The sequence below is a fragment of the Acomys minous genome (genome assembly GCF_964271855.1).
Source record: "Acomys minous genome assembly, chromosome: 11".
Taxonomy (NCBI): domain Eukaryota; kingdom Metazoa; phylum Chordata; class Mammalia; order Rodentia; family Muridae; genus Acomys; species Acomys minous.
This window is the reverse complement of record NC_140492.1, coordinates 47,986,294-48,003,963: the sequence shown is the minus strand read 5'-3', so window position 1 is coordinate 48,003,963 and position 17,670 is coordinate 47,986,294. Positions and strand designations below refer to the sequence as shown.

The window sequence follows — 17,670 nt, the reverse complement described above, 5'->3', positions numbered from 1 at the left end:
GTGCGTCTGTGAGGTAGGGCTGGCGCACAGACCTGAAGCGTCTTTTGGACCCGATGAAAAAGTTTGGAAAAAAATACACTGAAGAAAGAGAGAAGGAGGGGGGGAAGAAAAGACTTACTTGCCAACTACCCACATCACACATAATTCTCTGATCATCCAAATATAAATATAAATATAAACTTAGCAATGGGAAAATTCATGTGAGTCCTGGTGGTCTGGACTCATCAGAGGCAAAGCTGGATCTCAGCGTGGCCTTTCTCAGGGCTGGTGGCCAGCGCGAGGAGAGAGGAGAGTGAGAACAGGGACCCAGCAGTTCGGAAGGGAGCAGAGAGCTTCAGCACTGTCCTGGGGGCAGAGGGGCTCGTGGGGCCCTCCTTCCTTCCCACCCAGCGGTGGGGGCTGCTGCTCTCAACGGCACTGGCTTTCCCTTGGCAGTTGCAGTGAGCATCTCTGTCTCTTCTAACAGAGGGAGAGGGAGAGGGAGAGAGGGAGGGAGGGGGGGGGGGAGAGCATGCATGCACGCATGCGCACGCAGGTGAGCCACAGTGAAAGCTCTTGGGAGTCAGTTGTCTTCTACTAGCTTACAGGATCTGGTGCTTGATTGCAAGCATCAGGCCTGCATGCACATGAGGCTGCCCACTGAGCCATCTTGCCAGCCCTCTATTTTGTTTAATATCCTTTATACTTTTGACTTCCATTGTTTTTTTTTTTTTTATTCCTAAAAGACCTTCTGTTTTATCAACCTGGTTTTATGGAAATTATTATTTTATTCTATTTATGTTACACCTCCCTCATTTAAAAAACAGTTTTTGTTGTTGTTGTTTTTTTAAATTATACAGTCGTTTTGTCTAGTCTTTATAAAATGGAGAGATTTACTGGAGCGAAGACTCTAAGACTTATTTATGGAAAGTTTGGGACCAGCAACTACAATTTCAAAGTAGTAATGACCAACTCTGTGGATTAAGATTAGCCAGAATTAGCACAAATGTATAGGAGAGCTGTCCGTTCTAGTCTAGGGGAAACAGAGGAAACGTTGAACTTTCACAGTATTAAACAATGACAAATCAAGAAGCCGTAGGAAACAACAGCCTAGGGACAGAAACTGCAAAGTGGATGAATTACCCACTTAAATGTAAAAACACCTCAAAGAGAAAACAGGTCTATGTGTAGGTTTTAGCTCTTCTTGTATTAGAGTGTACTCTTGCCTGCAAACTAGTTTTTTGTGGTTATTGCTTTCCTAAAGAGCCAAATCACGTGGTTCACTGGGAGTATATGCTTTTTTAAATTAATAATTGGACTATGATACATTGGGTGTCAAATGCGCAAAGCTTCGAGGTGAACTGCACAGTAGCTGTAAAGGAATGTATCACTCCTCGCTCACACTCCTAGTCATTTCTTTTTCTTTTCTTTCCTTCCTTCAATTCGAGACAGGTTCTCACTGTGTAGCCATGGCGGGCCTGAAATGCAATATGTAGACCAAGCTGGCCGAGAACTCACGGAGATCCGCCTGCTGCCGCCTCTGGAATACTGAGATTAAAGGTGTGTGTCCCCGTGCCTGGATTAATTTTTAAATATATTTCATGGGCATGTATGTTAAGACTATCCACTTGGCCAATAGGAATCAAGAGTTATAAGTCTAGGGTTGCACACCAGCCGAGGAGATATTAAGATTTAATAGCTACAGGGAAAAGGGGAGCCGGTCGTCTTTAGTCGTGTGGCCCTGGGAAGGCTGACCACACCCCAGCGGAGGGCCCACTCCCAACAGGATATGGGCAACACAAATGGGATTTGAGAGGAGGGAGAAGAGGAGGAGGAGCAGTGTGGGAGGGCGTGAAGCAAGGCGAAGGCTTGAAATTGGGTGGATAGGGAGGTAGGTGGAGGCGGGATCTGAGAAAAGCTGGGAGAGTCAGGTGGCCACGATCAGAAATCATTGAGTGAAACTCTCAGGAAATTAATTAAAACAATTTAAAACAAAATCTGAGGCTAGAAAGTTTGGCTTGGTGGTTAAGAACGACTACCACTCTTCAGAGGAGCCAAGTTCAGTCCCCAGCAGCCACGCTGCGTGGCTCATAACCGTCTGTAATTGTAGCTCCAGAAGTCCAAAAACTCAGTGGGCACCTGTAGTCACACACACACACACACACACACACACACACACACACACACACACACACAACGAATCTTTAAAAACGAGAGCTAACTAGGCTAGAGAGACATCTCAGTGGTTAAGGGTACCTGCTGATCTTCTAGAAGACCCAGGTTCTATTCCCAGCACCCATGTGGAAGCTAACAGGGGATCTGGTGCCATCTTCTGGCCTCTATGGGTATGCATGTGCATGGTACATAGACACAAATGCAGGCAAAACATTTATACACATAAATAAATAAAAGTTAAAAATTCTAGTCTTGACATCTTGATGCACTCACAGATTGCTTAATCATCTACTTTTATATTGCCATCATACTAGAGTTGAGGCCCCAGTCAGCAGAGAAATTTCTAATACTTGATCTACTGTCTCAACATTGTATTCCTTACAATTCATTAAAACAAAACAAAACTGTTCTGGAACTTGATCTGTAGACCAGGCTGGCCCATAACTCAGGGATTCTTCCTGCCTCTGTCTCCTGGAATTAAAGGTGTGTACCACCGCCACTGCCTCCAGGCTTAGCATCATTTTCTTTATTTTTTTAAAAAAAGCTGTTTTTTTTGTTTGTTGTTGTTGTTTGTTTATGTGGTTTGCTTGTTTGTTTTTTGCTTACAGTTTTGTCATTGTTAAGTGATGAGCCTTTAATGTTCTCTAGTTCTCAAACTATTCATGAGAGTCTAATGTGGCCGAAGTCTAAAAGTAAGACCAAAGTAGATGTCACTAAACTGGTCCACATTTACCAAAATGGAGCATGCATGGACTCATCAACTCACTGCTTGTCTCTTTCCAGCTTATGGGAACCATCTTGCATCATTCTACCCAGTGGCCCAGTGGTTTCAAGCCAATCCAATCAGCCCTCCTCCCCATCTTCAGTGCAACAGGCTCCTATGGCCCTCCCCTCTTCCCTCAGCCTAGACAATGGAGCTAGGAGTGTGTGTAAGTGTGTAAATAGGAGGCTGAGTACACAGAGAATTGGGGGATGGGTCATGAGTTTATAGATGTAGTCTTGGTAAAAAAAAAAAACAAAGAACAAAAAACAACCATAGGCCTGAGGTCGGTTCGGTAAACAGTGACTTTTGTGAAAGTGGACTCCTGGCTCCCTCAGACAGACAGATGCTCTAAGGAAGATGCTCTGCCAAGAGTTTATAGCTCAGCTCTGTCAAGAGCTTGTAACCAGGCTGCATAAGATCAGTGCAGTCTGGTGGTGGTGGTGGCACACGCCTTTAATCCCAGTACTTGGGAGGCAGAGGCAGGCGGGTCTGTGTATGTTCGAGGCCAGCCTGGTCTACAAAGAAAGTCCAGGACAGCCTAGGCTACATAGAGAAACCCTGTCTCAAAAAACCAAAAAGATCAGTGTTGCTGATGTCACTTGAAAATTCTACCAGAATATCAGGGGGGAACTCTTATAGGATAATTTCATGCTTTATTTATCTGAAAATAGAAGAAAAGTTTTGACTTTGGTCTAGAGCCATGGGAATTTTTATTCTTTTCTTTTCTTTCTTCCCTCTTTCTTTTTCTCTTTCTTTCTTTCTTTTTTTTAACTAACGCATTCAGCTGCTTAGGGCCTTCTTGGTCTGAAGGGTGATTTCCTTGCTCACTCACCTGGCCAAGTCAAACACATCATTTACCACTAAAAGCAGTAAATTTCAAACCAAGCCAGGCCTCCCTCTCCAAGTCTTGGCTGCCATGGCGCTGCCCGAGCCCTGGTTTCGGCTGCAGACTGCCTTCCACTCCTGGGGCAGCTCAGGAAGCCACCTGTGTTTTCTTTTCTCCCCCAGCTCCTCTCTCCTCTGCCACCCCTTCATGCCTACATCCCAAAGCAAAGGGCTAAGACAGGAGTCCACAACTCAGTCAAACTGCTCCACATTTTTTTTTCTTTTTTCCAATTTGGAGCAACTGACTCCTTCTTGTTTTCTCTGTGAGTCACATACAGACCGTGCCAGACTGGTATATGTTGGGGGTTGGGGATGTTATTGCAGGGGGAAAAAACCCACAAAAACAAAACAAAACAAAACAAAACAACTTAGAACTCCTTCTGAACCACAGCATGCACAGTCCTCAAAGATAAAGAGACAAAACAGTGAGAGAGAGAGAGAGAGAGAGAGAGAGAGAGAGAGAGAGAGAGAGAGAGAGAGAGGAGAATCAGCTGATTAACGCAGCTAGGCTAAGAACGTGGTAGTGGGGGTGAGTGGGGGAGGCTAGAGAGCCAGCCTGGAGGTGAGGAGCACTAGCTGCATTTCTAGAGCATCCAGGTTTGGTTTCTAGCATCCACACAACCATCTGTAACTCTACTTTCAGGGGATGCCATGATCTCTTCTGGTCTCCTTGAGCACCCGGCATGCACACAGTATGAAGATGTACATGCAGGCCAAACGTCCATACACATAAAGATTAAAAAATTAAAAATTTGGTAGTGTTCACCATGGAAAACAAAATCTGTGTCATCCCAGAAGCTGTCCCTATGTCTGTCCACCATGTGGCTGGCTGAACTTAATTGTTCAGGGCTTGCGGATGCTGTGTAAAGATTCGAAACATTAAAGATACAAGCAAAGTCACACCTTCTTCAAGATTCGGTTCCTGGGTCTTTCTCAGAAATCCCACCTTCCCAAATTGAAGTCAGTCATTGCTAGCCTCTCAGCCGCCATTGGAATCTTAGAGGGTGCCACACGGAGGGTCGTTTTCTTCATTAGACGGAGAGGTCCTCAGTAACTGGTACCCGACCTTCCTGTGATGTGCTGGAAGTTCTAAACACAGTAGTTAAGACACCAGCCTCCAAAATATCCAAATAGAGAAGTCAGCACTGGGGAACGGCTTGCAGTTTCCCAAGTTGGGCTCTTCCACTTTGGTTTTGCCTCACTGATGTCTTTAAGGATAGATCACATCTGTGAAGCCTTGAGTGTCTGAGGATGAGGCTAAATGAAAGGGGGCTACGTAATGAATTAGGACAACAGACTATTGTTTTAGGAAAAGCATCATAGTAATGGCTGGAGAGAAAGTTCTTGGGATCGATTTGTCTAGCCTGCATACTCCCTTCTCGTTTAGTCTTTACCTTTCTGCTCTTAAAAAGGGGGAGGGGGTTAAAGAGGCTAGTAAGTATATAGCGTAAGTGGTAAATTGAATTTAAAGTAAAACTCAAGATACTACATATATGTATATATTACAAATAAAATATCAACAAACTAAACTTCATACACAAAAGTCTTAATGAAATTGGTAAATGTGTCCAAATCAATTCCTGGCAACATACAGGTACCAAGCCAAGAAGGCTGCATGAAGCTCGTGCCTTTATCCTCTGGAAAGGTCTGGCGGCTAGTCTATTCTTGGTTGTCAACTTGACTACATGTGGAATTATCTGAAATGGTTGGGTACACCTGTGAGGGATTTTTCTTTTTCTTGGTTGAATCATTTGAAATGAGAAGACTCACTTCTTATCCAGATCCCACCTTCACTCTGGACCACACTTCCTGCTGGCAGTCACTATAAAGCACACAGAAGGAGGAAGCTTGCTGTCTCTGTGCCCGCTTGCTTTGATTCTTCCTCACTGGTGGTAGAGCCTACTTCTTCAGGATTTCGGCACATACCTGCAGACCAGCTGAGACATCCAGCCTCACGGACTGAAGGCTGGATTCTCGGACCTCTCGTTCATAGGCAGCCGTTGGTGGATTAGCTGGACCACAGCTTATAAGTCATCATAATAAATCCCCTTTCTGTACAGAGAGATTCACTCTGCAAGTTGCCTCCAGGGAACCCTGACTGCCACAGAGGGACTGAGCATCAATGCCTTTGAGTCCTTATCTCCAGTGGTTACAGCTCCAGGCACGTCTGAAATCCGGAACACTGTGAGGGCTCAGTGGAGCTGAGGACTAATCATCGCATTAGCTGAGTGGAAACACAGTGGTATGAAAGAGGCATTGCTGCTGCTCACACCTGGACTTAATGGAATGCAATTTCTTCACATTGCCTCTAAAGAGACATGATCCCAAGCCATGGCAGAGAGAGAGAGAGTATTGTGGTCATTGTGGGTGGGGTGTGATGTCACATATCAACCTTGCTGGTAACTAATGACTAATTCTTTAGTCTAGTTATCAAGGCAAAAGAGGTGATTGCCATGTGCCATCAGTAAGCTTTGAGTAAAATCGGGGTGGGCATTATTGAGTCAATCAGCTGAAGGTATTAAGTGTGAAGGCTGAATTTTCCTGGAGAAAGACAACATAGAAAATTTGCTCAAGTTTCTGGCTTTTGGACTCAAGACTGCAACATCAGCTTTTAATCAGCATTGCTTGTCTGCATAGGGCCAATTCTTTAAAAGAACCCCCCCTCCCTGTGTAATATATAATTACTCATGCCTTAGGTATATATAATTAAACTTATTGTATATTTATTGTTTGTTTCACTTCTCGTATCTCTGGCCAAAAAGAAGGAACCCTAAGATAAAAGAAGCTATAAATATTTTAAGAAAAAAAAAAGTCTACAATGGCCCTGAATAGCCTCTTCTAGTTCAAGGTCAGACTAATGTTAAAGAAGTGTCTAATGAGAATGTGAGAAAGAACATACATGCCTTGTTTGTAAAATCTGCCATGTGAGGTCCGGCCAGGGTCAGACTAGCTGGCCAGTGAATACCACCTTTGTTAGAGCCTTTAGCAAGCAGGAGCCCACAGGGACACAGTGGGCAGCTCTGAGAGTTGCTAGCATTCTACAGTGATGCCACCGCTGCTCCTGAAGGCAGGTTCTGGAGAACATCTGCATCCAAGGAGCTAAGAAAGTTCAGGAGAGAGGACCAGTTCTTTCTGTCTGCCTCTGTGATGACTAGACACTGAACTAAGCCTGGATTCATGTCTTCAGAATGGTGTCTGTCACACAGCCTTGACACAAGCCCCAGAACCTTCTGCAAGAAGATTCTTTCTAAGTATTTGCTGACCAAATGGCCAATGAATAGAAGCTAGAATTTTAAAAATGCCTCAGGATATACTGTTACTGTATATTCACTCATTTGACCGAAAACAAAACCAACCAACCAACAAAAAACCCCATGAGCCTGGTGATACAATTTTATTATGTTCATTTCACGGCAGCTGTGGCAAATCCGGGTGATTTAATGAATTACACAAGTCACAACAACTCTTAGGAGGCAAAGCTAAGACTTAAACCCAAATGTAAAATTTTAGCTTCTTACTTTTTTTTTCTCCACCATACAGGTTTGGCTCTTCATTTTACATATGGGCTACATTAAAGTATGACAAAGACCTCCTTTTCTGACTGTAGTAAGAATTTTGTAATTTTAGTTTGTTTAAGAAATAGTCATAGGGGACGGGAATAAGGGGAAAATGGGAAGGAGGGAAGAATGGGAAGATACAAGGGATGGGATAACCATTGAGATGTAACAAGAATAAATTAATAATAAAAAAAAACCTACATGAAACCAATCACCAAAAAAAAAAGTTTTGGGAATATGTTTTCCTTTTAATCCCAGGGGTGGGGATATAAGGCTGCTTTAGCAAGTGACTATGGTTTGCCTCATGCTCTAGCAGGGGTCATGGAACCTGAAGATGACACCCTCTAACTAGATGAGAGTCCTGGTGGAGGAAGGTGAACAGCAATCCGCCCACAAAAACTTCAACTCAAAATTTACCCCCCTGTCTACAAGACATGCAGGGATAAAGATAGAACAGATAGAGGAGAGATTGAGGGAATGACCAACCAATGCCTGGCCTAAGCCAAGTTCCACCCCAAGAAAGAGAGCTAACTCCTGACTACTAAGACACTCTGCTATGCTTGCAGACGGGAGCCTATCAGAGTTGTCTTCTTTTACATTTGGGCGAAGCCTAGGGAGTCAAGTGGAAAAGTGTGTGTGTGGGGGGGGGGAGGTGGGAATAAAAGGACCTAGAAGTGACAAAAGAGCCCCAGGAAGACCAATAGAGCCAACTAGCCAGAGCTCAGAGAGGCCTGTGGTGTCTGAAGCACCAACCAAGGACCACGCATGGACTGGACCTAGGTCCTCTACACAGATGTAGGCAATGGGCAGCACAGGATTCTCAACTTCTATTTCTCTTTTTACCAAAATCCAGAAGCTGATGCTACGCACTCAGGATAAAGTCCACTGCTACCCCCCAGCATCAACACAGGAGAACCAGAGGCTTGGGCCAGGACAGTGCTCCAGGGGCCGCCCTATCCCTGGATCCTTGAGCCAGATCCCTGACTCTCCGCTGTAAAGTCCCCAGTGGCTTCTAGACTAGAGCCAGAATGGAGCATGTTGCCAGATAGGCCAAGCAGCACTGCCTTGTGGGAAGATAAATGTATGCAAGAAGGCCCCCAAACAGGCCTTAAATGTTGAGCGGGAGGTGTATATGCATGTGCACTGCACTCTCCTGCCCTGCCTGCCTCTAAACACAGAGGGTGCCATTGGTAGTCCTACCTATAGAGAGCAGTCTCCTTGTACACCAGCCAATCAGCAAAACACAGCCCCAGTCTGCTCAGGCATGTGTTCTCAGAAACTTAATCTAACTGCTGAGTCTGAGCCAGACCTTCCACTGGCATTAACCCAAAGACAGCACCCTACTCTCTGAGCCCCCACCAGCCTTCCTGGCAGCCCGGTGCTCCCTCCTTCAATGCTGGGCGGCTGCAGCTGAACTCCCCCCTATCCCACTCTCTCCTCAGCAGGACACCCACCCTCACCTGCTCACCCCCTTTCCTCAACGTCTCCTGCTTTTAAATCAGGTCCAAGCATTTCACTTTGGAGTCACGTCTGAACGACAAAGCCAATAGTTGTTGGCTTTCGTAGGAGACCAGCTCCACTTAGGCACATGTCTTCATCTGCCAGCCATATATCCTTCAAGCACTGGAGAAAGCAAGAGCCAGATTTTTTTTTTTTTAAATAAAGACTGTAAATTGAATCTCCTCACACAGATACACTTTGAATCAGAGAGGTCCAAGCTAAACCACCTCTCTTCCAACTCCGTCTCCAAACATTAAAAGGCTCAGGCCGGGGCCTCATTAGGCTGGATAGACAATTATAGGCGGCTTGGGCACCTGCAGACACACGCTGATCATGTGCAGATAGGATCTCTCTCCTAGATGCCCCTTTAAGGCACACGTGTTGAAAGGTACATCTTATTTGTACTAATGAACAACTGGGAAAGAATGAACTGCCTGGCAACAGGAAATACTTCAGTCTACTCTACCGTGGGAAGGGAGGAGAAGTAAGCTAGCTAAGGGCACGATGGGATGTGTTGGAGTGACAGTTACGTGATGTTATATGTTATACACATGTGCATTGGTTGTCCACTTGGGATCCATATATTTTGTACTTTACTGTATGCATTCTACACTCATTGAATTATCACATGTCCAAAGGAACATGGTTACCATACAGTGTCAAAGGGGAAAGATAAGAATAGAAGCTGTGGGGCTGGAGAGATGGCTCAGAGGTTAAGGGCACTGACTGCTCCTCCAGAGGTCCTGAGTTCAATTCCCAGCAACCACATGGTGACTTACATCCATCTATAATGTGATCTGATGCCCTCTTCTGGCCTGCAGGTGTACATGCAGCCAGAGCCCTGTATGCATAATAATAATAATAATAATAATAATAATAATAATAATAATAATAATAATAATAAAGAATAGAAGCTGTATAATTCAGTTATATTATAACAGCAACATAAACATATGGGTAAAAACTGGAAGAGTATGTGCCAAAATGACAAATGTGGTTCTGTGAGGATGGCAGACTTGAGGGTTGCATGACTTTTTACATATTCTAAACTGTCTATAGTGCCATTATAATTTTTTTTAAAAAATGGTAAGAGGAAGTAGAAAATGTCTGACACCAAGAAGTGTGGTTCTGATCTTGGCCACTGTCGATGTGAGGTGAAGATCTCTACCTATCTCTGCTCTCTTCCTCTAAGCTTTCCAACATCCCTTCCCCCCTCCCCCATTCCTCCCCCCATCATAGCCAGAGGAAAGCACTCAGCTGCACTTTGCTCAGCTCTTAGCCTGCTCCCAGAGACCTAACAATCAGCCTCAGTGGCGCTCTTTCTGCCAAGAAGGAGTGTGGCTCCATGTGGGGTGGGAACAGATGTATCTCAAGGTTAAGCTGGCCCCTCGGGGAGACATTCTTTGCCTGCCTCCTGTAGCCAGGGGCAGAACAGCTTGATATCTCCTAAGAACCAGGAGTTGAGCCAGCTGCCCTGCTCCTTTCTCCCACAGTGATGCTCTCCTAGGGATCTGGGGCCAGAGGCAGGGACAAACAAGTCTTTCTCCCTTGTACTTCTGCTTCCCTGTTCCTTGAAACTTTCTTTCCAGGGCTCACATCTCACACACCCCAGTGACCTCAGCTGACTCCAGTAGACCCACACTGTGGATGTTTTCTCTTTACACCTATGGCATGGGACAACTCACTCTCAAGAACCACATCACCCATGAAGCCAAAAGTGATGGTGACGTCAAAGTCCAAAGCAAGCTTGTCAGGGATAAAGGAACCCTGACTGAAAGTACTCCACGATGGGGGAAGGGAAAGGGGAGGTTCAGATAGCAGCTGTCATATCTTACTAAAACAACTGACCAAGTGGCGACGTGGCACCGATTCTGGGACCCCAGAACAGTTCACTCCCTGTAGATGCTCCGTATATCACCCCGGTCAGAGAAGAACTTCTCCGGGACAACCACAGCCCCCAAGACTCCTGAGCAGCCACCATACGACCATGAAAAGCTTCATCAGTTGGACCCTTTAAATGCGTTGACTAAGAGCAAAGGGTAGGAATACGAGAGAAGAGAGCGGGAGAAGGTGAGACCGCAGCACACAGAGTAGCAAAGAGGCCAACTCACTGGCTAGTGTCACCGTGGCTGGCACACTGGCCACGGCTCCTGCTGACATCCGAGCCACACACTGGTACCGTCCCACGGTGTAGTTGTTGAGGGCAGCGATGACGAGGGTCCCGCGGGTGACGAGGACACCCAGAGCGTCGTCGGAGCCATTGAGCTCCTTCCCGTTGAAGCGCCAAGTTACGTTCACCCATGGTGGCTCCACCACACAGCCCAGGATCACAGTGCCTCCCAGCTTCTGGACAGTGGACGTGGGCTGGACGGTGACCTGAGGAACTTCATCTGCAAAGAGAAGGCCAATGCAGCCATGAGGTGAGCGCCATCACCCCCCAAGGAACTGACACCACAGCCACCGCCTTTTGAGGAGCTTGGCACCCAGGCAAGCTGCTCTTCCCCCTGGATAAGCCAGTTTCCCTTGCCCGTTCCCCACCCTGCCGTGTTTCCAGAAAGTTTCCTGATTATGTGGTAATATAGTATAAAGGCAAGAGCTCAGCCTCTGGAGCTGGACAGACCTAGGCTGAATCCAGTGCCTCTGCCTCTGAGCTGTGTGGTTCTGGCTTTCTGTACGCTGCGGCTAGTAGTGCTTGACTCACTGTCGTGAGGCTCACAGAGTATGCAGATGGCTGCCCTGTGTTCCTATAGTAAATGCACATTGCAGGGAACTATTATTAGTATTCCCTTCTACTACTAGTATATCTTTGAAATTACTAAGATACAAAATGATAAGCAATATGGTATTGTCCTGATCGCCTTTTCATCATGTGTTCTTGAGCACGCCACAGCATGAGGGTCAGCAGAGAGGGTAGTGTTCTAAGTAGGCTAAGCCACTTAGGCACTTCGTGCTGTTCTGGGAGGGGCAAGTCGGGAGGAAAACACTCACTCAAAACAGCGAGGCAGCCCGCTGTGGCCAAGAGAAGCCAAACCAGTGTAGCCATAGGCCGCTTTCCTCGGCACGGTGTCATCTTCCCACGAAGTACGGTGTGTCCCAGAGGGTCCCAAGCCGAAGTCCCATAAGCCACGTGGGACACCCGTAGAGCCTCTGCCGTGTCCTGCAATCCTGTTGTGAGAGAAATAGAGAGAATGGCCATGGTGAGACTATCTGGAGCTGGACCCATCCCTCGACCTCACTCCATCACACTTGTGTTACCGGAGGACCAAAGAGGCTCTTCATGACACATTTCTTATCTTAAGGAATTGTTTTATCAGGGTTCTTCCTGTGCCAGGAGGTAATTTCATCATGGGAACAATGCTAGAGCCTTGATGGCGAGGACAGGGGTATGGAGGGGCCGAGAACCGTAGAAGGGCCATGCAAGGGCAGGGAGCATGTATGTTGGTGAGGTAAGGGCAGGGAGCATGTATGTTGGTGAGTGCAAACACAGGAACATTCTTCTCACTCATCCCAATGGTTAGAAGTTACGCATCTGTGGCTACATGGCGTGCCATGTCGCAGTGCAGAACACTGTTAGACAATACTGTTAAAAGTAAACTGAGTTCCTCTTCTGGGGGGGGGGTCATTCCTCATTAAAGAACTGTAGCATCTCAATGACCTCCCCCCGCTGGACGTTTTAATTCTCTCCTACTCCCAACACCTCACCTATGTCCTCAGCAATTTTTATTCTCAAAACAAACCTGCCTTCCTAAACTTGTGAATAGCATCTATTGGCCCAAACACAAAGGCCCCGCATCAGCCAGGACTCTGTACACAGAGCCTTATTTCAGCGTTGCCTTCTACCTTCCAATTCTCTCTGGTCCTGGTGCTGGAATTTTGGGGCTTCTGCCTTCAGGATTCACTGGGCTGCATCTCTGTTTGGGATAATATCCCCTTACAATTCTGACAGCACCACCTCTCCAGCTGCCTGTTCCACTATCAGTCACCCTTTAACGCCTGCGTAAAAACTTCCATTCTCCACCCCTCCACAGTATTATCCCCATAGCTACCATTCTTTAAAAGAGTCTTCAAAAATCACAAAGGCAGCTGCTTGTCCTAATACGCTTTTCTGATGCTGCCCAAACCAAGGCATCCTTTCTATGCCTTCCGCTGATACATCTGCAGCAGGACCGGATAAAGCAAGGTAGATCGACACCCTTATCAGCCAAAGACATCAAAGTGGATTCCACCAAAACCCAAACCAAACAACTAAACCAAAACCCCTAGAGCTCACAGATAGGGCAGAGCCGCTGGCAGCGAGCCCCAGGGATCCCGCTGTCTCAGCCTTTGCACTAGGCTTGTTGGCGGCACGCACTGCTATGCCAGGCCGTGCGTGTGGCTTCTGGGGACCCAAACTCAGGTCTTTATCCTTGGGTAGTAGCAAGTGTTTTACTGACTGGGCACCCCCTCCAAGCCCCAGTCTCTGTGGCTTCTAAGAGAGGGCTTCATACAGATTTAAGCATGAACATTAGACTATTACAGGTTTGGAGAAAAAGAATGTTACATACTCAAGTAAAGAGTTTCTAAAAAAAAAACACTTTTCTTTTTAGGCTTTTAGTGATGAGACTGCAGGGTACTTTCTGAGGCTGATAAAAACTACAGGTCACAAAGATAAAAGGAATCCTAGAGGTCACAAGAGAGTTAAGATACCTAGGTATTTTCCATGTGTATGTGTGTGGGGTATGCCTATAAGTGTACATGGGTGTGCATGTGTAGACATCCATGTGCATATGTGCGTACACGTTTCTTTCTTTCTCTCTCTCTCTCTCTCTCTCTCTCTCTCTCTCTCTCTCTCTCTGTGTGTGTCTGTGTGTGTGTGTGTGTGTGTGTGTGTGTTTACCAAGGTGAGATCTCTTGCTGAATCTGGAGCTCACCAATTTGGTAAATCTAGTGAACCTACTTAGTCAGTTGCTCTGGGGAATCCCATCTCTACCTCCCTAAGTTATAGGCAGGCTACCACACCCATGTGCCTTTATCTTGTGGGCAATAGGTCCTGACCTCCACTCTCTCCACAGAGCCATCTCCCCAGCTGAAATAATGTTTTGACTGAGAACAGAATTCATAATCTTATTTTTGAGATTCTCAAAATGCTACAGGTTTGCAGCTGTGAGAGAGACAAGATTAAACTCAACTGTCAAATAAGCTTAGGCCTTAAGCATGGTTCACTTTTCACATGTTTATAGAAAATATCTTTTGTTTAAAAGGCTGAGCTGAAAAATCTGACACCACTATTGTAATCTTTTTATGACCACATATGGCAATATAAAGGTCTATTTCTGGGACAGTGACCTATGATCACAACGTTAGTTCTTCTAGAACAACTGATCTAATGAGTGACTCTCAAATTATAGTCACGTGGAGGGAAGGACTTGCATTTCCTGATAGAGAGCCTGCCTGAGCTTCCAGCCTGTGGTTTCCGTATGCCCACAGGTCTACGTTAGGTGGCCATCTCAGGCCTTCCGACCCAACCCTGCTTGGGATTGGCCTAGACCTTTTGCTTTTCTGAGGCCCTCTGGCTCTGGGCTCGGTCCAGCCTGGTTGCTATGAAGGTTCAGAGGACCACATTGGTCCCACCCAACGAGCATCCTCCATGCAAACCTGGATCCCCAACACCTCCTGAGGGAGGCTCACGGTGTGTTCCAAAAAAGAGTGCTTCCCCCTTCACTTCACTCCCAACATTTGCCTCCTACAAGACCTCTCAACTGTTCTGGAAGCAGACAAGAGGTAATTTTCCATTTGATAGGAGAATCCTAAAGAAGTTTTCAGACGTTCTCTTCGGACAGTCCCAATAATTTCCTGCCCTGTAGAAGTGTCTGCTCCTGTTTTAATGATTTAATAAATGCAAGGGCTGCGCCTCAGGATAGGAAGCTAGGATGCGAGTGCTGCTGGAGACACAGTGGGCGGATGGAGGGACTTATCTGGTGCTGCTCCAGGGACACTTGACACAACCTGAATCCTCTCATTAGCGCACCAGCCCTGTGAGGTAGAGGCCACTATCCCTACCTTGCAGGTGAAGAAACCTGAGTACCAGAAACACAATGGTGCAGAGTTGTGGAACTGCATGCCTGGGACCACCTCTAGAACCCTGTGCTTTCTGCTACTGTGGCATTTTTTTTTTACAATTTTAATTTAATTTAATTTTATAAGCAAGACACATTTTTTTAAAATTTATTCACTTTACATCCTGATCACAGCCCCTTCCTCCTCTACTTCAGTCCTCCCTCCCTCCCTCCCTCCATCTTCCCTTTATCCCCTCCCTTGCTCCTCAGAAAAGGTGACACCCACACCCCCTGGACCCCCCAACCCTCACCTTGGGCACATCAGGTTGAATCAGGGCTGACTGTACCCTCTTCCACTGAGGCCAGGCACGGCGGTCTTTCCTCACCTTTCCGTCCAGGGCTTTGTACCCATTGTTTGTTTGATTGTTGGTTTGTTTGTTTGTTTTAAAACATGACCAAACAAGGATTCCTAGAGGAGACACCTTGCCAAAAAGTGTACTCTCTGTGTCCTTTCAATTTTTCCAGCTCATTTTTTTTTATCCTTTATTGACTTTTTCCCAATGAGATGATGTATAAACATAGAACCCCACCCGGGGTTCCCAGTTACAGGATTTTTTTTAAAAAAAGCGAACTAACTCATTCATGGCGTGCCCCAGTTTCTCCATTCCCTAAGGGAGATTGGCACCAACTTTCTTCCCAGCCTAGGAAAGGCAGATGGGGGGAGGGGGAGAGCGAAGGGGAGAGGGAATATGAACAAGAAGCGATAAAAAGCAAAGTGGGGGCAAGGCAAGCGGACCAAGCCAGCCAAGGGGTGGCTCTCATCTAGGCACAGGGCTCACAGAGGTGTTGGGGTTGTAAAATGGACAAAGGATTTACTGAGGAAACTAAGCCCAAGCCCCCTACTGCTTTAGGAGGACAAGCCAAAGCCTTGGTAATTTACACAGCTCAAAATGGAAACAGCCTTCACTTCTGCTGCCAGCCACCTTCCTGCTTCTTCTTATTTTTCCAACAAGGAGAAAAAAATGATGTGGTAGGAACGTGCGAAAGGAGAGAGAACGGAGGAATGAGCCGACCCCAAGGGGTGGATTCTGGGGTCTCATTTTGTAAAAGCAGAATTATGACCAGAAAAACAACAACAACAAAAAAGGCTGTGTGCCACTGAGGGTTCTCTCTCTCTCTCTCTCTCTCTCTCTCTCTCTCTCTCTCTCTCTCTCTCTCTCTCTCTCTTTCTTTCTTCTGGCTGGCTAGGGAAACTGAGTTCCAAGTTAATCTTTTGAGCCGGGGTCTCACGCTGTGGCTCAATTTAGCCTGGAGCTTACAGCGTAGCCCAGGCTGATCTTGAACTCCAAGTGGCTGCTCTGCCTTGATCACGCAACACTTTCCAGGGTTTTATTAGCACGAGCCACCACATCTGCCTTAGATTCCTTTTGCTTTGTTATTTTATTTTGCTTTTCATTTGTAGTGCTAGGGATTGAACCCAGGGTCTAGCACATGCTCTCTACCGTGGACCTATAGCCCTTAAGAGACTTACTTTGTTTTTGTCAGTTTGGTTTGGGAAGTGTTGGTGACCAAGCCCAGAACCTCACATATTGTGTACTGTGGGCATTTCAGATACTCCCTAGACCAAGGTGCCTGCTGCATTTGACCACATATTTGAAGGTATGAATTTTAGAGAACCTTATTTAAAAAACGTATGCACACATATTGATGTGTCTATATCCATCTACTGTCTATCATCTATTTATCTATCTTATTATCTATATCTATCATTTATCTGTCTATCATCTATCTATCTATCTATCTATCTATCTATCTATCTATATCTATCATCTATTTATTTATCTTTCTGCCTATCTGTTTACCTATCATATATATTTATACATACACACATATATATGATGTGCACATGCACAGGAGCCCCCAGGGCTCAGTTAACTCCAGGGTCAGAAGAGGCAGGAGGCTGCTGAGAGGGGAATCTTGGCAGCATTAACGGCAATCTACTGTTGCTTCGAGCCTAACGCAGAAATGTCTCCTAAGAGTCTTTTAAAAAGGATGCTCAGGCCCCACCAAATCTGAGGGAAGTGGAGTGTTAGGCATATGGATTTGACTCCATTCCCCTATATGAGCTACTAGAATCTAGTGTGGAGTTATTTAATAATCCTTCAGGGTTAAAAGACCTGTAATCTTACAAGTGTGTAAAAATCTATGTTTATATATATGTACGCATATGTATAATTTATGTACATATAATGTATATTTTTATGCAAGGCTTGAGATGGAGAATCTAACTGCAGTGGGATGTTGCTCCCCCTGTGAAGTGAGGGAGGTGTTTTCAAAGTTGGAGGAAGAAGCCAGCAGAGCCTGTTATTTTTCTTGGCAATATAAAAATATGTCTGGATGCTTCTTATTTTCTTGTGCATTTTCTCAGAAAAAAAGAGAAGAAACATTTGAAATATCTAAAGCAGACAGACATGAAAATAAATTCCTGCCATGAATTCTAGCCCATGAGGACTAGTGACTAGCCATTTTTTAAGGGTAATTTGCACACACCAAAAAAGTTTGTCTGAGAAGCCTCACTCCTGGCAGATGCATTCTCCACTGCAACACTGGCCTCCCAGACGCCAGTTCTGAAACTGTCCAAAAACCAAGAGCAAAACACACATTTCTGGGCTTGAGACCACGTGTGAGGAATTGCGGCCTTCAAATATTTATTTATTTTTAACGTTTTTTGAGAAAACTACAGACAGCTGAGAGTCTATCATCAGGAGACAGCCTG

General features: G+C 45.7%; 1 protein-coding gene across 3 annotated transcripts in view; it reads right to left on the bottom strand.

Moving 5' to 3' along the window:
* Nucleotides 1–17,670, bottom strand: part of BOC (BOC cell adhesion associated, oncogene regulated) — a 75,609-nt gene that overhangs the window by 24,473 nt on the left and 33,466 nt on the right. For all 3 annotated transcript variants that reach the window (XM_084802069.1, XM_084802071.1, XM_084802070.1), the window contains exons 2-3: nucleotides 11,848–12,024; nucleotides 10,971–11,249 (exon numbers count right to left, since the gene is read on the bottom strand). In XM_084802069.1, the coding sequence (XP_084658195.1) occupies nucleotides 10,971–11,249; nucleotides 11,848–11,929 (361 nt within the window). In that variant the 5' untranslated portion in view covers nucleotides 11,930–12,024. The remainder of the gene's footprint in view (nucleotides 1–10,970; nucleotides 11,250–11,847; nucleotides 12,025–17,670) is intronic.